The sequence below is a fragment of the Lepidochelys kempii genome, chromosome 1, assembly GCF_965140285.1.
Source record: "Lepidochelys kempii isolate rLepKem1 chromosome 1, rLepKem1.hap1, whole genome shotgun sequence".
Classification (NCBI taxonomy): Eukaryota; Metazoa; Chordata; order Testudines; family Cheloniidae; genus Lepidochelys; species Lepidochelys kempii.
Window position 1 is genome coordinate 344,064,242 of NC_136380.1, and position 23,864 is coordinate 344,088,105.

The 23,864-nt window shown below is 48.3% G+C and overlaps 1 protein-coding gene across 1 annotated transcript in view; it reads right to left on the minus strand.

The window, feature by feature from the left end:
- Positions 1 to 12,376: 12,376 nt before the first annotated feature.
- PODXL (podocalyxin like) overlaps positions 12,377 to 23,864 on the minus strand; it is an 89,623-nt gene continuing 78,135 nt past the window's right edge. The window contains exons 9-11 of the mRNA XM_073328856.2: positions 22,716 to 22,777; positions 21,940 to 22,107; positions 12,377 to 14,876 (exon numbers count right to left, since the gene is read on the minus strand). Of these exons, the coding sequence (XP_073184957.2) occupies positions 14,682 to 14,876; positions 21,940 to 22,107; positions 22,716 to 22,777 (425 nt within the window). The 3' untranslated portion in view covers positions 12,377 to 14,681. The remainder of the gene's footprint in view (positions 14,877 to 21,939; positions 22,108 to 22,715; positions 22,778 to 23,864) is intronic.

The window sequence follows — 23,864 nt, forward strand, 5'->3', positions numbered from 1 at the left end:
CCAGGATTGCCAGTACAGCACCTTTCACAAACACTGTCATTAAAAAATAAATGTAAACATTAGCATTGATGCGACCTTGTTTAGTTTTAAGTCCATTTTACTTTTGAGTCCTAAACTGTTAATTTGGGCCAGTTTCTATGTGCAGGTGAACTCCAAGCTCTTTCTACCTGCAGTGACCTGAGTTTGGGGTTCTGTTTCTGAAGTTAACCCCAGTGAGCACCTTCCTTCTAGGTGTTGGCATGCCATCACCTATTGCATCAGAGGAAGAGAACTTTCAACTCAGGCTTTGGCATGTCAGTGAGAGGGAGAGCAAGATGGGGGAACAGCCCTGCATCTGTTTCCTTGTAACAAGCCTGCTGAGATTCCATTGGTTGGTTTGGAGTTTTAACTATTTGAGGGCTGCTTGAATTTCATTAGCAGCATTCAACATCAGTGTGGCATCATAATTCATTAACTAGGTGAACACAGGTCAGGATAAACTGCTTTACTATTGACCTTTTAAAGTCACATATGTGGAAAATGAAAATGTTTGTGGCTAGTTTTTTTGCACATTCCAATGGACAGCAGTTGATCATCCAGGCCTTCTTCCCAGTTCCTTACTCTATAGCATGTTCTTCTCCATTGTTGCTATTCATTGCTCGCCAAGGTCCAGTGCACGTCTGATTTCCTGATACTGATGTACTGAAGGGGACTCTTCTTGAATGGAGGCTGTGGTGGATCATGTTCATTCCCTTCCTTTCATCAGGGCATCATTGTGACCATTTCTGTCCAGAGCGCCTCAACATCACTCCTAAAATAAGGAGTTGCTACAGATTGTGCCAGCCCTGAGCCACACTCTCCTCGAGGCCTACTGGCCCAAGAACAAAGGACACGAAATCATGTGCGCTGATCCCCCCAGCAATAGTGTTATGTTCTGCCACTTATACTGCTGTACAGGAGACAGCTGGCTATTCGCATCCCTCCAAACGACCAACATTCTGGTCAGGACCTAGAGGCCCCAGACTGTAATAAACCCGCATTCCTAGGGTGGCATATGATTTTATATTGCATTAGCAGTGTGCTGGCCTCTTTGCAGAAGTATGAGGACAGAGATCTTGTGTTGAAGTTAACAAGTTAAATAATGGATTGAGGATTATGCTTGTGTCCTGAAGATATTAATAGTCAAAACAGTTAATTATCAACTTCCAGGGTTTATTCTAAATTGCAGACTCCTCTGCCCTCCTTCCCTGTTGCAAATAGGAAGAGAAATAGAGTAGGGACAGGAGGGAGGGTAGGCCTCATAAACTGCTTTATTAACTGGGCTGTTCCATATGCAAAAATTTTTGAAACCTCTCCCCTCCCTTTTCACCTCCAATCTAAAATTTGCACCATTAGGAATGAATGTGTCCTCCTACTATCCAGATTCCTTATAGATTACCCACCTGGCCCCTTTTAAAAATGAAATTAGTCCAAGAGCAGCATCTTCCAAAGGCCAGGGCTGCACTTCAGGCAGGCTTTGCTGCCTCTCTTCTCCACACGAGAGCATTAAATTGATGTATAATGTTAGACCATGCTTTTTCGCTCGCTGTGCCCAGCTGCAAAGAGAAGCAAATCTGTTTAGAACCTGTTAGGACATGTCAGATGCAATACAGAATAATCAACAAACCAACCAGAAGCGGCCATCTTGAAAGATGAAAAGTAGGACCTAGAAAATACATCTGACAACTGGAAGCAAGGGAGATCCAACTGGAAGATGTTCTAAGGTTCCTTATACTTAAAGCTTAACAAAAAAAAAGTGGGCTAACTTAAGTGAACTACTTTTAACTGAAAACAGAAGAAGAGGTCTGTACTGAAATCTCAGCTCCCACGGACACACCTACACTGTTCCAAGCTTTGTAGACACTAAATGGCACGTTTCTCAATGTTGATTTAAAAATTCATTTTGTATAATTACCTAATACATCGCTATCCAAGGTATTGAACGAATTGATACACACTTCCTTCAAACACAGAACTGCTGCAGGGTGCTACAACTGCCTTTTCACAGAGTCTCTTGTCTTGATCTTCGAAATCTTTGGGAAACGACTTAGTTCTGTTCTGAGAGAAGTGATTTTTAAAAAGTGTCCGTCTTCAGTTCTGATGAACTTTGCTCAATTTACAAGTGCATAAAATGACTAACTGAAGAGATTCTGGAATCCAAACACCAGCCATTCTTTCTGCCTCCAATACCTATTTCTGCTGTCGGCTTTGCTGCTGCATGAGACAGGAGAGTAGCCAGCTTGCTCTCCTGTAGCCATGTTGACTCTGCTGCAGGGGTGAAGAGAATTCATTAATTTGCTTTGGTTAAACTCTACGTGTAAGACTTAGTGAAGCCTGGGGAGCAGCTTTGTTGAGTGAGAAGCTGGATTTTTTTAACCCTTTCCATCCTGTAGCTATGCTTGATTCACTAACACTATGCTTGATTCACTAACAAGGTCAGCTCCCAGACTGCTGCGCTGGGCATCACAAAATGCGGAAGAGATGGCCAGCCCTCTGTGGAGATAGAGGCGGTTAGGGACTATTTAGAAAAGCTGGACGTGCACAAGTCCATGGGGCCGGACGAGTTGCATCCGAGAGTGCTGAAGGAATTGGCGGCTGTGATTGCAGAGCCACTGGCCATTATCTTTGAAAACTCGTGGCGAACCGGGGAAGTCCCGGATGACTGGAAAAAGGCTAATGTAGTGCCAATCTTTAAAAAAGGGAAGAAGGAAGATCCTGGGAACTACAGGCCAGTCAGCCTCACCTCAGTCCCTGGAAAAATCATGGAGCAGGTCCTCAAAGAATCAATCCTGAAGCACTTGCATGAGAGGAAAGTGATCAGGAACAGCCAGCATGGATTCACCAAGGGAAGGTCATGCCTGACTAATCTAATCGCCTTTTATGATGAGATTACTGGTTCTGTGGATGAAGGGAAAGCAGTGGATGTATTGTTTCTTGACTTTAGCAAAGCTTTTGACACGGTCTCCCATAGTATTCTTGTCAGCAAGTTAAGGAAGTATGGGCTGGATGAATGCACTATAAGGTGGGTAGAAAGCTGGCTAAATTGTCGGGCTCAACGGGTAGTGATCAATGGCTCCATGTCTAGTTGGCAGCCGGTATCAAGTGGAGTGCCCCAAGGGTCGGTCCTGGGGCCGGTTTTATTCAATATCTTCATAAATGATCTGGAGGATGGTGTGGATTGCACTCTCAGCAAATTTGCGGATGATACTAAACTGGGAGGAGTGGTAGATACGCTGGAGGGGAGGGATAGGATACAGAAGGACCTAGACCAATTGGAAGATTGGGCCAAAAGGAATCTGATGAGGTTCAATAAGGATAAGTGCAGGGTCCTGCACTTAGGACGGAAGAACCCAATGCACAGCTACAGACTAGGGACCGAATGGCTAGGCAGCAGTTCTGCGGAAAAGGACCTATGGGTGACAGTGGATGAGAAGCTGGATATGAGTCAGCAGTGTGCCCTTGTTGCCAAGAAGGCCAATGGCATTTTGGGATGTATAAGTAGGGGCATAGCGAGCAGATCGAGGGATGTGATCGTTCCCCTCTATTCGACATTGGTGAGGCCTCATCTGGAGTACTGTGTCCAGTTTTGGGCCCCACACTTCAAGAAGGATGTGGATAAATTGGAGAGAGTCCAGCGAAGGGCAACAAAAATGATTAGGGGACTGGTACACATGAGTTATGAGGAGAGGCTGAGGGAGCTGGGATTGTTTAGCCTGCAGAAGAGAAGAATGAGGGGGGATTTGATAGCTGCTTTCAACTACCTGAAAGGGGGTTCCAAAGAGGATGGCTCTAGACTGTTCTCAATGGTAGCAGATGACAGAACGAGGAGTAATGGTCTCAAGTTGCAGTGGGGGAGGTTTAGATTGGATATTAGGAAAAACTTTTTCACTAAGAGGGTGGTGAAACACTGGAATGCGTTACCTAGGGAGGTGGTAGAATCTCCTTCCTTAGAGGTTTTTAAGGTCAGGCTTGACAAAGCCCTGGCTGGGATGATTTAACTGGGAATTGGTCCTGCTTTGAGCAGGGGGTTGGACTAGATGACCTTCTGGGGTCCCTTCCAACCCTGATATTCTATGATTCTATGATTCTTTCAATTACCAGGATATTTTAAAAGGCAGAATAGCATTGAAAATGTAATGTCTTCATTTTTGTCCTCATCTGCTGCAGGTTAATGTCTTAAGGTTGCCCCCTTGAGGTGAGAGTGAGCACCTTGCTTACCTCTCATGTCATTCTCTGGGCAGCTACAACCCTGTGCTCTGGTTGTAGGGCTTAATCTTGCAAACTGTTCCTGCAGAGTTCATGGTGAAGCTGATATGAGTTCTGTGCATTGTTTGCAGAGTCTGACTTCAAATCAATGGCCTGATGGCTGGGTTTTCAGTCTACTAACTTGGACTCTCTAGTTCACTCTGGGATATTGCGAGATTTCATTCCAGCAACTTCTGCATATGATTATCAGATTGATTTTACACATGCAAACTTTTGAGGTGTGACCTGGCATCAGGTCTTTGTAAATGTTTTCCCTCTCACCTTAAAACACCTAGAGCAAGTTTCGTATCTCTAGGGTCACTGGCTGCTTGGACTAAGCTGTGGCAGTCTCAGTGGATGTCATTAAAATCTCCACACCCAACAGTTGTGGGACAGAGATGCACCAAGCCCTATGTATATAGAGAGGCTATAGTTATTTACAGTACCTTGGACAGTGACTGCAGAGATTTTAATGCTGCCCACCGCAAACTTTTCCCCTTGTACCATTTGGGCAAACGGCCATTATCCTTCATCCCGCTATCTTGAGTTAGTAGCACCTGCTTAATTGATGATTTATAGTCATGATAATCTGGGAGGGGGATTGAATCTTACATTGCGTGGTTCCCATGAATGCTAACACGACTTGTGCCTGCACAAAGAGAATATATGTTGACTGTTGTCATAGTCTTTGAAATAGAACCCCATTCCTTACCCTCCACCCACATTAAGCCCCCAAAAGCTGTCCCCCATATGGTGCTTTGAGATCTGAACTTCCCCTAGTCAAGAATTTGGCACATCTACATTTCTGTTTAATCTTGGACATGGTGCCTAGCTGCATTTCTAGGACAGTCCTAAGTACACTTGTGCCCATTTGAGTCCTGTTAGGTGGACATTCACTGATCATTTGCCTTACCTTCAACCCCTGCCGTAGGAGATCTGGACTGTGAGTTACAGGAGAACATTTGAATCAACGAGGGTCCTGCAGAAAGACAATCTGTGAGTTGCAGTGACATTTTCATGAGCAGGTCAAGGTCCGTACTGAATACTCATGCAGAGCTCTTAGGACACACACCACAGTAATAATGAATGCTCCGAGATACTGACAGAATTGACTATCTGCATCTGTCACCTCTTCCTGACCTACCACCTCAGCTACTGAGTTTTTTTTTTTTTTTTTTGCGGCTTGGAATGTTAATTTCCCTTCTCTGGCCCTTGGCCATGTTATGATTCCTGGGTTGATAAATGTGTAAGCACTGTTCTGTGAATAAATGAATGGGTGAGCTGGTGAACAATGAAAAATGTAGAATTCTACTGTATGTAATGTACATATGGAAAGAATGTATTTTCATTTTTTTCTTAATAAAATTATATATACCAACAGGATGTGATATTTTGGCTACTGTGTGTTCATTCCAGGACCATTTTCTCTTAGGAACTGAACGCACCTTTTGGAGGGGGCACATGGAAATTGTGAGTGTTTTGGTACATACTGAATGTGTATTACAGGTTTCCTCAAAAATAATTGGGGCAAGTCTGTCTAGCGTTCTTATATGCCACAGAGAGAGCTGAAAGGGTATCCTGAGTACTGAAATCCGTGTTTAGCTGTGTCTGTGTGCCATGGATCTGGTGCTTAACAATCAATCACAGCTTTTGTATTTGTAAGTAATATAGAGTCAGAGCATAAGTTGGGGGTGGGGGGAAGATGCATAAGTGGGATAAAATGCAAACAGTGACATGTTCAGGAGACACTCCTCCCACCCTCCATGGAACAGTCAGCCCATTCACTAGCATGTTTCTGGGTTTCAGACACTGTACAGGGATTGTGGTGAGGTGTCCACCTCACACAGGATTAGGAGGCGTTCATGGAGGCCAGATGGGCTAATTAACCTAGTAGATTAAACACTGAGAGGAAAGCCCTAATTAGAGGAACAGGCTCACCTGTGCAGGAACGGGTGGGGCCTGTCTAAAGCCAGGTAGCTGGCTACAGATGGGGGCTGTTGCTGAGAAGGGCTGCAGTCCCTCTTTGAGTGGAGGGAGTTGGAGGCTGGCAAATACAGAGTGGGGGAAGCCATATAAGTAGGAAAAGGCCCAAGGAAACAGCAGCAAGACGTAGGACTGTACAGGGACTGTGGCTGCTTGTTATAGGGTCTCTGGGCTGGAATGCAGTGTAGAGCATGGGTCTGGGTTTCCCTCCCAGCCACTAGGAAGTGGCAAGGGCTTGGCTATGCCAGCCAGTGGGTCTGGACTTTGAATTCCCCAGAACAGGAGGACCTTAGTGACCTGGCAGGAGAGCCACGCCATGAAGAGGAAACTGCAGATCTGGGAGTGAGTAGGGGCTGCAGAGCAAGGCAGGATGGGGAGAAGATGCCACTGGAGGGAGAGCACAACCCTAGAAGAGTTCATTCCCAGGGTGGCCAGCAGGCGGTGCCACTCACAGTGAGTGGACCCTGTGTCAGGGATGTTTAACTCAAAGCAATCTTAAATATTGGAAATATACTGGCAATTTATGCTTCATTTGTGGCAATGTTCCTTTATCGCAAGCAGTACCCCCTTCGCCCCAACCAAAAACTAAGTCGTGTTTTACACACAAGAATGTTTATTGACAGAAATACATGGTGTCTTCAAAATATATTTTGTAGGAAAATGCAAGAATTATAATCTCTACAATCCAGTTGCTCAGTAACTTCCAGTGTAAATCAGACTCCTGTCCCTACGAGAGATGCCACTCTACAGCACACAAGATAGCTGTATTGTGTACATGTGAAACATTCAACAACAAAATAGCCTCTTTAAACATGTATTTTCCCTCCCCACAGTCTGTTTTGGGTATAATTTTTCTGTGGTGGCAGTAATATAAACCTCCTGTCAGCTGGACCATGGCATATGGCTATGAGCATAAAATATGCATTATTTACACTTTCCTTCTATGATTCTGAAAATAGAAGTCTTGCAAGAACTTGTCTTACCAAAATGTGAAGGTAACACTCTCTATTTGTACAGTGTATCTTTACGTTAAAGCTATTGTTTTTGGGAGGATTTTCATTTTTTTGGTCTAACACATAATTATGGCTACATTATACTATGAAGTTTTAAGGCCAAATATGCTCAAAGTTGCATTTTCTAGTTCTCCTATTTCCTAGCGGACTTTGAAGAACATGATCTACTCTGCATCACTTTCCATTCTTCACAGGAAATCTTTATTTAAAAAGTGGGAGGGGAAAAAATCTATATTTTAAGTTTCTTGTGGTTTAAAAATATGGTGTTATGGAAAAATAAATAAATTTCACAATTCCCCTTCAAATGTTTAGTCACTGCTTGCTGAGCAATGTTGTTTGCTCTGACCGAGACCTGTAATTTCAGTGTCAGGCCCTGGGCCTGCACCGTGTTCTTCCAATCTGTGATATCAGGTCTCTGCACCCCGTTCAGCAAAGCAGTTAAGTATAGATCTGATTTCAGTAGGGCTTAAGCATGCACTTAAAGCTGAGAACCACTTTCTGCTCCAAGTGCAAGGCGCATATTTTTGATCTTGCCTCCTCTAACATAAATAGCAACATGTATATTTAAAAAACAAAACAAAAAACATCCTACCATGCCTAAACGTGTGGTTTTCGCCTGTGGTTAGGGTGAGAGAACGAGACAGATGTTCATCACGTGGCAGAAGGCACTCGGGTGCTCTGGTGATGAGCATGGTATAAGAACATACATAGAGAAGAAGTTAGTTGAATAGGGATGATTTGCTGAATTGAGGCCTTTATGATGATATCCTGCAATTAAAGATTCCTTGGCACAAACAAGAAGAGAGACCCAACATTATGTAAAAGGGCAGCCACACAAGCTTGCAAATGGCTGAGTTGTCCATTAGAACAACTGTGAATCAACATGGTTATGAAAGTTATTGGAAATGCTGAGACTAGCTTCTTAAGGCTTTTTGCATCATCACACCAGCAGGCTGAGCCTGTTTAAATATGAAAACAAAGCTGCTTGTTCTAATGCGACAGCATGCTTCAAAGCCTGTCACTTGGCCACTGTTGGTCAGCTTTAGCCATCCCGCTTCCCCCTAGAACACAGCAAGTCTTCTGGGCCTACCACAAATCTTAATCTGCAGCTCCCATTGGCAAGCTATAGCCTGAAATGAACATCCCCTTAGTTTGGGTCAGATTCTCATCCCCCTGCTGCAGGCGAAGAAATACTTGCCTGTGTGAGTACTCCTGGCCATTTCAGTGGGGCTGCTCGCAGAGCACTGGGCTCTGAACCTTCGCTTTATTTCCCCCCCAAAGCAGTGCACAAATATGCAAAGTGTGCTAAGTACATTGCCACACCACTAGCAGTAATATTTACATATTGAACATACACTTGTTTACCACTTTTCAGACTCTTTCAGTGTATGAGAGAAGGGGGAAGGGTTACTTCATATCAGAGAGTTTACCGATTCCTTGTACTGGGTATTCAGTTCTGGTCGAGATCCCTTCCTCCCCCCTAACCTTTAACCTGTGTGAATACCTCGGCTGATTAACACCTGAGACTCCAAAAAGTCTGTTACTTTTTCACCATTCCTGCTGCTCTGCACTTTTCTTGGCCTGGATAGAGAAATGTGTAACACTCCATGCATAGCTCTCTTCCTCAATAAATCCGAACCCGCTCTACCAACGAGAGTAAATATTCCCCTGGATTCACAGATCAGGATCTTGGGTAATATTTTCCCATATTTGTACGTGTCAGACATGTAAGCACCTTGGGCCCATTGGCTTTCACTCACAGTAAGGCTCCTTAAGAGTCTTTTGCTTTTGAAAATGGGACTTTGATGCTGTTTCTGGAAACTTTACACTTTGAGAGCACAGAGATTAAGGGCCAGATTTTTAAAGGTACGTGGGTGTAACGCTGACAGATCCTGGGTGGGATGAAACCTGGGACCTCTGAGGCTTAGTGTATGAGCCTCTACTGCATGAGATAAAAGCCATGTGCTGCTTAGGTGAGGCTGTAGCAGACTCATACATCTCTAGATGGTCTCGGTGCCATTAGAAGTGGACAGAACATATCAAGCAGGCCTGGGTTACATACTTCCCCTACCTCAGGAAGCATGTCCCAAGCTTCAGAGACTTCCCCGTTATCCTGGGCAAGCTCCCACTTGTAACTGAAACCAATGGAAGTTAGGTGCCTAAATACCTTTTAAAATCCACCCTGAAGTGTTTTGCCCTAGGTTTCCGAGCCAGGGCTAGAACCTAGATCTCCAGACTCCCAGTCTAATACCCTGTCCTCAAACCACACTGCCTTCGAATGAAGGAGGTTATTTTCATTTTCTGCATTTCCTGATCCAGCACATGACAGTCTCTGGGTTCACAATGGTGCAGATTAAATTAAAGGGACACGGTCCACTTGAGCCTGTTTAAAGTAACTTGTTACCACGACACCTGCCCACGCGACTTCCTGTCACCTATTGTGGTTTCAAAATCTGGTTCCTGTCTTTTAAAATGTTCTCACTGCTGCTGTTGTGTTAAAGACCCACAAAAATAAGAGAGGCTGGTTACACAGGGAAACTGAACTTGATCACGAACAAACTGAAAAGGCAGAGGAAAAATGATTATCTAATCGCTTTCCGTTACAGAAGATGAACAAGATGGTCCTTGCAACAGTCGAGAGTACAGTGTTTAGGGCCAGAAGTGAAGTGAGCTGTAGCTCATGAAAGCTTATGCTCAAATAAATTGGTTAGTCTCTCATGTGCCACAAGTACTCCTTTTCTTTTTGCGAATACAGACTAACACGGCTGTTACTCTGAAACCTAGGGCCAGAAGTGTGATTCCTGTTTTAAAGTGGATGGTGTCCCTTTGAAAAGAGAGAGCAGAAGTAATCGTTTTGGGTTTTGTACTGTGAAAACCTTTTTTTTTAAAACGCACCTAAATTTGGAGCCTAAATAAAGTCGAGCCCTTTTTAGAGAAAAGGATAAATTATTGGGGCTTGGGGAGTTTTTTGTAAACATTGGTCTGAAGTTCTTATGTAGGCAAAAATCCCTTTGATTTAACCAGCCCTTCTGCCAGCCCAAGGGCTATCGGGGCTCTGTCGTAATGTCTGAAACAGATAATGGGTTCTTCAGCACCAGCACCCTAGCCCTACGCCATGAGCCACACAAGGATCCTCCTTGCACCTATCCCGAGCTCCACTTCGGTGAGCTGCAAGGTGGGCGTGAGGGTCTGCCGGGGCTGATCAGATGGCAGGATTGGGGCCTAGATGAGTTTCAGATGGGGAAATACCCTCTTTCTTGTACCCGCTCAGACTTCTGCTTCTTGCCTTCGGTGACGCCTTTTGCAGATTCTTAAAATTAAGCCTGTGCTGGAGGGAGACTTGATAAATAAGAAATCTGGGAAGAAATTCAGAACTTGCTCAGGTTTAGTTCCTGTAGACAAACCAGCCCTGGGATGATGATGGGTCTTAGGGGAGAGGAGGGAGACAAACAGACCCTGCAAACTCACCGCTAGATCAGACTTAAAAAAAAAAAAAAAAAGTGTCTCAGAAATGTGAACTCTTCTGTTCCCTCCCCCAGCACCTCCTGGAATGAAATTTTGATCTGTCCTGCAATCCTGGTGTATTTCAGGCTAAAGCAGCGATGCCCCCTCTAGTGGCTGGAATCTGTACAGTAGCTTGACTTGGCAACTGCCCCCAAGCTAATGCCGCTGCTCCTTTTGCTCATACTTTATCCGCTGGTCCATCCCTGCCCATGACCCAAGCAAGGGCAACACTTAAGAATTGCTCTAGGGTGCCCAGCCATGAGGGGGAATAGCGCTGTACTGTGTTAACGTGAGTGATGCTAGGCTGACCGCAGCAACCATGACCTTGGAATTTAAGTGCAGCTCCCTGTGGTTTGCCTTCTGCTGATACCTCTCAAGGCTCTCGCAGGTTTAGATGCCCTGCCTGGCACAATCCAAATCAATAGGTAGGTGATTTCCAAACTGTTTGCCTCCTAAGGTGGCGACATGAAGAGGTGGCTTTTGCTTCACTGACGCTTCCCCGCTGCAAAATCTCATGAACACCTTAGCTGTGGAATGTGTAAACCAAATTGGCCACAAAACAATAGTTTGTGCAATTCATAGCTGCCCTTTCATCTCTGCTACAAGCAGAAGCTAAAGCAAATTCTCTTTTGATTTATAGGTGACTGATGAGTTTGTGGGAGCTGCTAAGCAGAGGAACCTGCAGCCCCAATTATGCATAGGCAGGAGCAGAGTGTAGCCACCCTTCTCTATAATACAGAGGTGCAGCCTACAGGGACCACAGGTCCCAGCACATTTTGATCCAAGTGACTAGGTGGCTCAGATCAAAAGAATACTGCATGTTGGGAGATGTAGTCTCCACACCCTGCACTTCTGTTCATCCCGGCTGTTACACTTTTAACATGCGCCAGGACACCTGCCCGACGTAGCTCACTGGTGAGTTCTCTATGCCTTCAGCAAACCCATAACCCAGCTGGCTCGTGAGAAATTGCTGTGATCGTTCTAAAGTAAAGTAGACGCTACGCTGCAGAGTGGATTTAGTGAAATGGCCTTTTCCTGGGCGCCTTGGTTAATAAACCTTTGCAAAGTGCCCAGAGCAGTGGGGCTTTTAAAGAAAAAGGTCTGAATGTCCAAATCCAGCCCCGGATTTGCCACTGAAGTAAAGTCTTTTCAGCGTGCATCTCAGCACCATCAATCAGCAAACACAGGCTTTTAAAGAAGAAACACTAGAGGGGCCATCCAGACATACCAGTAATACCAGCCTCATTTGAGAGGTAAAACGGTAACAGAATTGAGGGAACTGTCTGCATGCAGGTGAGAACACTATCCATGTGCTTTTCTTTGCACTTACATTAACTTTTCACAATAGCTGACTCCATATTTAAGAAAATATCCTATACGCACATCTGTTTGAGGCTTTGCAGTTTGTATCTCTTGTAACGTTTTAGATTAAATATTAAGTCAAGCCTTCAGAGCTTGATGCAACCTTCATTCACCTTTCCTACCTTTGAAATCTGTTGATTTCAACTAGGTGTGTGAATTGGCAGAAATTCACCCGTGCCAACTGGATCTGGATAGGACATTGGGCGAGCTCCTCCCCTGATTGATTGCTGAGTTCTCTTTTCCCTTGCAGCTTGGTAGAGCTTTCAAATGAACTGATTGCACAAAACTCTGCCAGAAATGGGACTAGCTCTCTTCACTCAGACCAGCTCTAATTTTGGCACCGACTTTAGGTTCCCAGTTCCACTGGGCCCTAACATATTCTTCTGCTTATGGCACAGGGAGATTGCTCGTGTGTGTTTCAGCAGGTCAGTTTCGGTCTGTAAAACAGCCTCGGTCTGTTTTCTTCTAATCCTGTGTTGGGGGCCTTTGCAGTGTTTCTGACTGATCTCAGGAGTGAAACAAATGTCCTTAAAGGAAACCTGCAGTGATTCGCTGATGAGAGAAGCGATTACTGCCCACCATGGAACAGGTGACTGGTTTGGCTCTTTCTAGAAATGCCTGTTGCCGTTTTGCTGTCTAATAGTGACTGGATTTGCTCTGAGAGCTGCCGGTGTTACTAACGCTTTCCCCCTAGGAAGGCATGTGTGATGCCGCAGGGTCAGAGCTGGGGGGGGGGGGGCTAGCCCTGTTCTGGCACATGACAGATTTTCAGGTGTGTAAGAGAATTTTTGGGTTAACAGCAGCTACTTCACTAAGTTTCTCCCCAGCACTAGCCCTTGCCTTACATAATGAGTTTGAATCTCTCCTTTCCATTCATACATTCTTGTCAGAACTGCATTTCCGGACTCTGCCTGCACACCACACCATCAAGATGGTAGTTTCCTATTTGCCTGCTGTTAGATGCCTTTTATCATCGGTGAGAAACTTCAAGGCGCGTTTTGAGTGAGTTTGTCATTAGCTACAATGATGAAACAGGGAGTTCAGTCCTGCTTCAAATGCAGATCTCACTAAGGACCCTTACTGCAACCCTCCCTAAATAAGTGGTGAGCTTCCTACGCACTTGCCCTTTAAACTTCTATGACCTTTGGGCTAGGAGCTAAAAAAACGGGCTTGGGAATTTCATTTGAATGGCAGAGGCAGAGCAGGTACCTCTTGCTTAGCCTGTTTATGGACACGAGTCCAGCCCAGAATTAAATAACTCTGTTTTATTCGCTGTAGTGAGGACACTATGGTATCTGAAAAATGCTGCATTTTAATGGCTTGAGAAGGCAACATAACACGGCAACATCTACCTACAATGGCTAAAAAACCCCAGCAGAAGTGCAGTCTTGGAGCCTTAACATCACCCCTGTCCTGAAGGAAGGGTGTATCTGCAGTGTCAGTCACACTGCAGGCCAGGAAGGGCCATGTAGGACAGAGGGAGTATTAGGGACCCAGGAGTGATCACTGGTGCGTGGCGGGGGAAGCTTTGGTGAATGCAAAGCATTTTCCATAGGGATTCCAGGGAGACTTGGCAAATGACCAGGCAATCATGTGGCTTGGGATGAGGGCAGTCGCTGCTCTTTCCCTTATCTCCTGTGACTTAATAATTGGCACGACTTTAAAGCTTCTCTGCATATAACAAATGGGAAAAACAAAACCACAGAACACCTAAGTGACTTCTTTGAGGTCACACAGAATGGACCCCCCCAAGTCCCCCGATTATCCTACCCCCAAGCTCTCACCACTAGATGGCACTGCCCCCTCATTTGATTGGAGTGGAACCTGGAGGTCTGACTATTGAGCTGCAGGTGACGGTGGAGTTTACATGGGGGAAAGATCCTCCTTCTCCTGGGGAGCAGTGATGGAAAAAGAACAAACAGGATGCAGAGGCTCACAATGTACTGGGCACTGGCACCAGGTGATGCACATGACAGCAGAGCAAAGAGCTGACAGTAGATCGCGAGCCCTTTGCCTCCAGCCCTTCTACCCTGAGTAGCATCCTTCGCTAAGGCAAATCCGCTATGATGCTAACTCGGTTTCTGGAGTACCCCATTAGGCACCAGAGGCTTCTGATCATTCTGTATCCAGGGTTCTCAGCCCGGGCAGGGGGTCATGACCACTCTGCCCTTCCCATAATACTAGATCCAGCTAGACAGAAGGGGTACCAGTATGGAAAAGGATGAGAAGCCCTGCAAGAGGCCGTCAGCTCTCATCCTTTTATGATGGCCAGAAGCTGAACTTTCTTGTCTCCTCTAGTCAAGGCTTAAATACAGGCACTCTCCCGCTATAGAAGCAAAAATACAACCTAGTCTGGACAGTGAATATGTTTTGATTGAATGACGTTTGGGCCAGAGCAAACTCCAGTCATGGTCTCCTGCCTCAACGGGGCATTCAGGCACCAGTGTGTCTCCTTGCTCCACAGGATGCTCCAAGCGATGGCACTTGTGGCTCTGATCATTTTGGGGCTGCTTTTTTGTTTTGTTTTTTGTTTTTGCTGGTAGAGTTTCATGTCACTTATAAATGCGTGTCCTCCTCTCCCTCCAGCTCCTCTTTTGTGAGGTTGTCCATGGGGACAATCCAGCTGTCTCCCAGCTCCCCGTTCAGGTTCACCTTCTTCTCCTGCATCTCTGAGGAGGTCTCCATCACCTCCAGGGTCGGGTTGTCATGGTAGCCATTCTCCATGGTCTGTAGCTCTTCTGTCAGGCGTTGCTGGAAGGGGACAAGAGAAAAAACAAACACAGAAATCTGTGGTGAAAACGAGTGTGTGGTCGGTCTGTGGATAAACGTACAGCATTTCCTAGCTGCCAACCTTATCCTCACAACATCTGTCCACACTGCACAGTCATCTCACAACCAGACATGTTAGTGTGACGTTCCTGGCGATGACCAAAACTAGACTAGTCAGGGGTGCTGTAGGTCAGGGTGGAAGTGCGCAGCAATGGGGATGGAGGGGCATGGACTGGAGCAGGCCGGGGTACTGTGGGTCAGGACTGAGGTACCGTGGCGGGGCTCTGTGGAGAATCTTATAACACATCTGCCAGCTATGCCTGCCTTTGACGCTAGGCAATCAGTGAATTTTAAAAAGAGAGTGAGTCTGAAGTGCAGTGCAGCTGGTGGCTCGGTTCTACCTCAGCTCCTCACGCCCAGGGCCAGAGACGGGCAGTCTCCCCGGCTCACCTCACTAGCTCCTGATTCCTTCAGCGACGCCTTTCCTGAGCTCAGCGGCACATCGTCATTCAGAACTAGCCTGCTCCACTCTGTTTTCTGCACCTGTCTTCCTGGCATTCCCAAGGCAAGAAAAACCCTGCTCTTCAGGTCTGAACCTTCTTTAACTGGGGCCACCCTTGGTTTACAGTGCACTTAGTCACAAAGTGCCTCTATATAAATAATGCCATGGAGTCCTATCTTAGTCCTCTGTTACAGAAGTCATAGATGGGAAAGGACAAATAGCCCATCCGCTCCATCTCCCCTTAGCCATGAAGAATTGTTCTCCATTCTATGCTCCCCACTGTCTTTCTTGTCCAGGCTCGTCCCAAGGCATTGGGATTCACTATTTCATGCCTGATTCACCTCATCTTTCTAGTGATATGGTGCCTGGAAATGAATCTGATGCTCTAAGAACGGTCACACCAGAGCGGCAGGGATTATTAGTTCCCTGCTCTGGCTGTGATGCCCAAGCATGTGCAGCTGGATATTACGCCGGCTCATCTTGCAGCCGTGTCTCATTGCCCACTCCCGTCTAACTTGCTGTCCATGGTCCCTCTGTTGTCTCTTTGGGCATTGTTGCTCCTCGCAGGTGTCTTGCACTGGTCAGGTGCCTGAGGGAGCATCCCCCAGATATCCTCACATGGGTCTTTCCCAGTGCATATTTCTTTTCTGCCCATGTTTCCGATCTCTCTCGGGCTCTTTAGAGGATTTGTTTGTCCTGGTTGGTTCTTACCACTTCTTCCAGTTTTGTATCATCAGTCTGTGTTCTGAATGGGGTGTTCTAGCCATGCTCCTAGCTCAGCTATGATGCTAACAAGCCATCACTATAGAATGTGGATAGACTTCTGCCCCAGCTACATTGGTTTACCGTTACCTGGGGTTTTGCCTTTTACTAGTTCTTCGAGTGTTTCTATCCAAGCCAGTTCCAATAAGACTTTAAGAGACGCTACATCAAATGCTTTGCTAAAATCCATTTGACATAGAAACATAGAATATGAGGGTTGGACAAGACCTCAGGAGATCATCTAGTCTAACCCCAAGCTCAAAGCAGGACCAACACCAACTAAATCATCCCAGTCAAGGCTTTGACAAGCTGGGCCTTAAAAACCTCTAAGGATGGAGATTCCACCACCTCCCTAGGCAACCCCTTCCAGCGCTTCACCACCCTCCTAGTGAAATAGCGTTTCCTAATATCCAACCTTGACCTCCCCCACTGCAACTTGAGTCCATTGCTTCTTGTTCTGTCATTTGCCACCACTGAGAACAGCCGAGCTCCATCCTCTTTAGAACCCCCTTTCAGGTGCTTGAAGGCTGCTATCAAATCAAAGAAATGCTATCTTCTCTGCTGCAGACTATATAAGCCCAGTTCCCTCAGCCTCTCCTCGTAAGTCATGTGCCCCAGCTCCCTAATCATTTTCGTTCCCCTCCTCTGGACTCTTCAATTTGCCCACATCCCTTCTGTAGTGGGGGGACCAAAACTGGACACACTACTCCAGGTGTGGCCTCACCAATGCCGACTAGAAGGGAATAATCACTTCCCTCCATCTGCTGGCAATGCTCCTACTAATACAGCCTAATATGCCATTGGGCTTCTTGGCAACAAGGGCACACTGCTGACTCATATCTAGCTTCTCGTCCACTGTAATCCCCAGGTCCTTTTCTGCAGAACTGCCGCTTTGCCAGTTGGTCCCCATCTCAGTCCAGAAAGCAAAGCAATTAAGTTTCTGACAGGATTTCTTCTTTATGAAACCCACCGATCATGCTGCTTATTGCTCGTGGCTCTGTATAGTTACTTGGTGTTCCCCTTCTCAGTTTGACACTGGGTGGAAATTGGCCTTCTGGGCTGGTAACAGCCAGGATCACCCTTCCTTCATTTTTTGGGAAATCGGCACTGGATTATACTTGCTCTTCCCCTACAAGCTTCTCCCCTGCCCTGTGGACTACAGCAAACTGGCCAGCGGGATGACTGTTCTACCAGCCTGAACGTGGGCGCTGAACCCTCCCGTGTAATGCGGCCTATAACAATGAAAGACACAGCAGGGACCAGGGGCCAGAGCACATGTCAGAATGGTGGGTTCTATCCAAACCTCTGGCACTGACCTGCTGTGGGACCTTGTGCTTCTGCCTCTGATTTGCCTACCTTCCACACTCCGTCTGTCTTCTCTATATGGAAGAGTTGTTGTGTGGGCGGGATATTTGCTTTGCTACAGCCCAAGGAGCAAATTTAAGCTGCTACAGTTATAAGCGAAAGGAATTACTATTAATATAGTGGCATAACGTCTGCCCCATCCCAATCCGGGCACTCATTCCTGTGTGTGGCTTTTTTTTAAATTTAGCTTGTGGTATTTGGGAAGGGGCTTAAGCTAAACCAGAAAAGTTGTTCTTCTACCAGAATCAGAGTGTGCACACTGGCGGGGTGGTGGTGGGGTTATACTGGTCCGACTACATGGACATAACTGGCACAACTTTCCTGTGTAGCCCAGACCTTAGGCAATAAGCTCTTCAGGGCTCAGAACTGCTGTTGGTTATGTGGCCGTACAGCACCTTGCACAAACAGGGCCTACTAGCTGCTACTGTTAGAAATATTAAAAGCCAGGCTGCTGCCATGGCAACTCCTCGGGAGCCAGCGGCTGGAAGTGCTGCTTTGTAAATAAAGCCAGCAGCTCTCATTGGTGCTCACACAACTCAGGCCGGCTGCATTCACTTCCATCACTTACATACTGCAGCAGGAGACTCTGCGGCGCTGCGTCCGCAAACCGCCCGCTTCTGAATGTTTCCCTGGAGATAGATGGGGAGCTGAAGCGGGTGTTGATCCCAGCAGAGCATCACTCAGCCCAGCCCATCTCCCCATATCTCTCAGAGCAGGGTTTCTTAACCCAGGGGTCGGGACCCACAACTGGGTTGCCAGAATGTTTCAAAGGGTCGCGTGGCCGCTCCTGTCCCACAGGGCTGGCTGAGCTCGCCTCCCTGCTCCAGGCACTGCACCCTCTGGGGTCCCAGCGCCCCTCAGGGTTGGCCCAGCCGCCATGATGACGGGAGTCTGGGTAGGCCAAATTTGAGTGTGTGGCCCTGCCACCCCCTGAGCCAGGCCACCGCTCCACTCACACAAATTTAGTCCAGTCAGGGGTGGGGCCAAACCTGAGCCACGCGGAGAGCCAAGCCCAGCCAGCCCCACAGCACTGGAGCTGCCGGAGCTGCCACTGTGGGGTGAGTGCTGGGCAGGACCCAACCCTACTTGGGGGCAGAACAGGTGCTCTGATGATGTCTAAAGAAGGCCTGAAATGTATTTGCCAAGGGGAGAAGAGAGATCATCTGCTTGTCTTTTACATTAGATCTTCAGGCCTCATCTGCCCCGGAAGACTCCTGTGCTCTAGTCCCTTTAGTCCCAAGAGGCTGAGAGCTGAACCGTGTAGCTCAGCTACATGGGAAGGGTTTGCTCTGATGTAGCTGCACCGGTGGAAATCCACGGCGCACGGCTCCTCAGCTGATGGGCAACGGTTTCAAAGAGGGGTAACTACAGCAGGGAAGGGATTTTCAAGTCTGGGTGCTCCACACCCATTGCTTTTTGTCTCTGCTAAGAGCGCCTCTGCTCTAATGAGTGCTTGGGACTGAGTGAGTGAGTGAGAGTTAAAGATGGCACAGCCTGCCTCTTCAGGTGTAAGAACCCACGATACTGATCAGAGCCCCAAGGCCTCCAGCCAAACCCAGGAAGAGCAGATGGGCTGTTCCAATTTCTTAGCTAGCCTTCTAAGTCACCACTAAGGCCTGTCTTCCTCAGGGCAGAGAGAGCCTTTCTTCTCAAGGATGCCAACCTGACTCCAGCCCAGGCCCACGATTACGGATACCTGTTACTGTCTGTGCCTGGCCAGTGGCCCTTTGGCACATGAGTGTGCTGAGCTGCAGTCCAATTCTTACCAGACAGGTGTCCACATTGCCGTGAAAAGGACCTAAAAATCACACTTCTGCCTGAAAATGTGTTTAAACCTTTGAACGACAGTAGGCAACACCCAGTGCTGACAGGTCATGGTGTATAGTCAGTGTCACTCCTTCCCCCATACAGCGAGTTGCACCTGTTGCTGGGCCTCTCTCAGAGCAAGAATAGTGAGAGAAACTTGTACGCTCTAGTTCTGTGTGTACAGTGCCTAGCACAATGCAGTCCAGGGCCAGGACTAGGGCTCCTAAGCCCTACAGCAATACAAGGAATTCACACTGATGGGGGGCTCCAGCCCAGGTGGGTTCTGTAACTACTTCTAATGCCTTTTCATTTTTATAGTTAATTTCAAGCTGACAGTGTCCCTTTAACATCCCTGGATTTGGCCTTGGCACAGTGACCAAAAATTAAATGGACCTAGAGACCAGTCTGTCTTTTCGCTCCTGATCACAGAGGTGGGGCACATGAGAAGCAGCCCCGAGTGTAGGAAGTTGATGCTGTACCGTTCTGTGGATAAACAGAGGACTGTGGTCTCCGGGGCCAGTGATGTGGCACCTTTCATCAGCACATGGGTCTCTAAGGCCTGGTCTACACTAAAGGTTAGGTCAATGCAAGGCTGCTTTATGTCGACCTCGCTGTTCTTTCCAAACTGGTTTTGAAACTGAAGCTATGCCTACACTTAACACACTGCGACGCGATCGCCGTAGCACTTCAGTGCAGACGCTCGCTACAGGGATGGGACGGCCCCTCCCCTTGCTGCTGTTAATCCACCTCCCCAGGTAGCTTGGTCAACGGAAGAATTCTAGTGCTGTCTACGCTGGGGCTTAGGTCAGCTTCACAACGTCGCTCAGAACTGTGGATTTTTCACACCCCGACACGTCATAACTGGGTTGACCTCACTTTTCAGTGTAGACCAGCCCTGAGTGATCACCTGTTATAGACATTTCTAAGCCAATTGAAAAGAGGAGTCTAATTCTCTGACAAATCCCACACTACCCTCAGGATAACTTGTGAAGACCTCTAGTGGTTTTGTCGTATCATAGGATTCTTGCACATGACTGTCAAATTCCTTCTCTTTTGGATCCAACTTTTATCAGTAGCAGTTGGAGCTGTGTAAACCTAGGGAGCAGTGACTTGTACTTTGCTATCTTTTGGCTCTTTATGCTGATTCTACCGCCAGCCTTTTCGCTCACAAGCTTGGCACCAGGTGTTGCCTTTATCTGTTAGGTTTGAGACCCGACTCTGCAAAGGCAGAGCAAAGGGATTTCCCTAGCAGTGCTAAACTAAAGGGTTAAATTGCTACCGCAGCGTTGATCTGAAGTGCATAGGGCCGGTGCCCTCCTGTGGACATCAGCCATCTCTGCAAGTCACATCTGCCTTTCCTACAGCACAGAGTGATGCAATGACTCTCCAGCAGAGCCAGTGAGGGGATAGTAGGAGTAACTCAGTCCAGGCCAGTATTCAGATCGGTGGGGAACCTTTGGGCACAACGTTCCAGCCTGTTCTGCTGTGAGCCTGATCCTCTCAGGGAAACTCAAAGGGACATGAGCAGGAGAAACGTCTGACGCCCTGTCAGCCTACTGTAAACCCTACTGTTCTGCTCACAACAGACTCACCCACCTAAGGAGGCACTCAGGCCTCGAGCCCCAAAGGTATTTAGGTGCATAACTCCCGCTGGGGCTTTGATCCTCTGCTACCTTAGCTACACTGTGAGCACCTAGAGGGATGGAATGCAGGCTCGGGGAAGGGAGCCAAGCTGCCCATCACTTCAAAACCAGCTTTTTGGGCTGCGTGCTCAGGGACTGACCCTGTGTGAGCTGAGCTCCAAGGGAACATCTCGGATTTAATTTGGACGGGAACCTGAGGGAAAAGCTTGCCACCCACTTAAAAATGTCAGACATGTGGGAACTGTCAGCCCATCTTGTCCCATATTCTGTTTCTGATAGAGGCGAGCGTTAGAGCCGTTACAGGAGAGCGTATGAAATTGCATAACGGGCAGATTGTTCTATAACTTTCCCCTGGGGGGCGTCTCCTGGTTGATTTCCTGAGGGGGCGGAGTCTGGGGTACAGCTGGTTGAAAAATTATTTTTTACCAGAAATTTAAAAACCCCAAAAACTTTTTGAAAGAAATCAAATCGCTCTGCGGGGGTGGGGTTTCATCAAAAAAAAAATTCAGGGGAAATTTTGAAGAAAAAATCCCCAAAACCTGTTTTTTGATGACCAAAATTTTTACCCATTTTTGTTTTTCTATCAGAAAGCCAGTTTCATTGCCAACAGAGTGATTCCCCAAGAGCATTTTTTTGTGCTTGACCAAAAGCAATTTGCATCAAAACCAGGTTTCCTGGGACGAAATTCTGACCAGCTCCTGCCAGTCTAATGTAAGGAGTAGGGGGAGGGGGATTACTCCCTATCATTTCTCCCAGCCCAGCTATGCTGACCGAGCCGGCACCCCCCCCCCCCCCGCTTGTGGCAGAAGCCTAGGCCCCGTTCGGGCACAGGTCCCTTCTCCCCCGCCAGGCAGGTCACCCCAGCCTTCTGTCTGCTGATTGACTAAACAAAACGCCCCTCCCGTGGAGGGGGCCAGGGCCGTAACGGGAAGCCCCCGCGGGCGCACGGAGGCTGGGAGCGGCTTACCTGATCCTTCCTACGGGCGACCCGCTGGTGGCAGCAGCCGTAGATGGCCGCGATGAGCAGCAGGGAGCAGGCCATGCACACGATGGTGATGATCAAGGGCATGCTGAACCGGTCCTCGGTCTCCTCCTTCAGCCACTTGCTGGCATAGGTGACGTTGCTGATGCCAAGCTACCACAAGCAAGAAGGTTGAGGGGGCAGATCCAGCAGCACCCACACTCCCTTCCCTCAGGGCCTAGCCTCCGCTGACAGAGCACCCGCCCCCCCAGGTGTCCCCTACAGTCCTCTTTCCGTGGCACCGCAAGTGGCCCAGCTCCTGCCCGCTCTCCCCAGCCTGGGCCTGCATGTAACAGCTAGCTGCCCATTCAGCTGGGCGCATGCAACTGTGGCATACATCACCCAGCGCGGCGGGGAGGGGGCCGCTACGCTGTCCTGCCCTGGCAGGGACTCTCTGCAGCCTGCGCAGAGGGGGAGGGATGGATGTCCAAGGACAACAGCTGGGCTGAGTGACACTCCACCCCTGTGTTCCCGTCCCCTGCCAGTCCAAGCAGCGGGGAACTGGCTCCTCTTCGACACAGGCTAAAGCCCTTTAGAAATGGAGATGCTGATTGCCCTGGGGCTGGCACGGCAGGGAGCAGTGGGACTGTCTCCAGCGCCTTCCAGCCCCAGAGCTCCAGCCAACGTCCTCTTGGCAGCTGGCCCTGAGCAGCGTTCGCCCAAAGCCTCCTACCAAGAAATGGGAAGTGGAGTTTGTCCGGGGGGGGGGAGGACTCACTCACTTGCTGGAGCTCTCCCTTCTTCGTCTCCAGCAGGTCAAACAGCTCCTTGGGCGCGGCGTTGGCTGTAGGGAGAAACCAGCCAGAGGTGAACGGCGGCCCCTGCGTAACGGCTGCGAGCGGTTGTGCCATGCGGAGTTCGGGCCATTCAGCCTCTGTCTCACACATGAGGAAACGGTGCGACTTGCCCCAGGCCCTGCAGTGAATAAATGGCAGCCCCCTCCCTGCCTGTGCCACCATGATCAGTGCCTTGGGCCTCTGCAGAGAAACTCAGGATTAAACGGGGGAGGGAGACCGCCCAGCCCTCTCTGCTGTTAGGCTTGGTGCATGGGGTTAAGGAGGCCACAGGCCCCAGGAGGCTGTGCTCCTGGTTGTGCTTTGCCTACGACCTGGATGCTTGTTGGCTTGGAGCCCAGGGCTGTAACTCTAATACCTTTCCGCAGCGCGACACCCAGGCCCAAAGCACAGTGGTTCAAAGGAACGTTTAACCAGGGAGATTTTGGGTGCCAGAGCTCCAGCTGGGGGAAGGGCTGCCTGAGCCCTGCATGGGGCGCTATGATGCAAGTGCTGCAGAGCGGGACGATAACAGAAATCAAAGCAGGAGCAAACCTCACAGGACAGCTAGTCCCTGCCCCCGCCTGGGCTGGGCTGGTCCCTCCACGGGATCCCACAGCGCTCTGTCCACTCCAGCAGTCCTGTTTGTGCAGCGGCTTAGGGCCACGTGGTGAGCGGCTGCAGCCCAGGGGCTGGGAGCCGGGGCTAGCGAGATCAGCTTTGGGGGTTGGTTTCCAGCCTCACAAGCACCAAGTGTTTCAAACAATCACCCTAAGCACGTACTTGAGTCCCTGAGGGAAGTCTACACTACAGTTGAATACCTATGGCTGGCCTGTGCCAGCTGGCCTGTGCCAGCTGACTTGGGCTAAGGGGGTCGCTCTAAGGGGCTGTGTAATTGCAGTGTAGACGTTCGGGCTTGGGCTGCAGCCTGGCCTCTACGACCCTGCGAGGTGGGGGTGGATCCCAGAGTTCAGGCTGCAGCCTGAGCCTGAATGTCTACCCTGCAATTAAACAGCCCCTTAGCCTGATGCCAGCTGTGGGTGTCTCACTGCGGTGTAGACATACCCATAGCCCAAGAGGGCAGCTCCGAATCCCAGC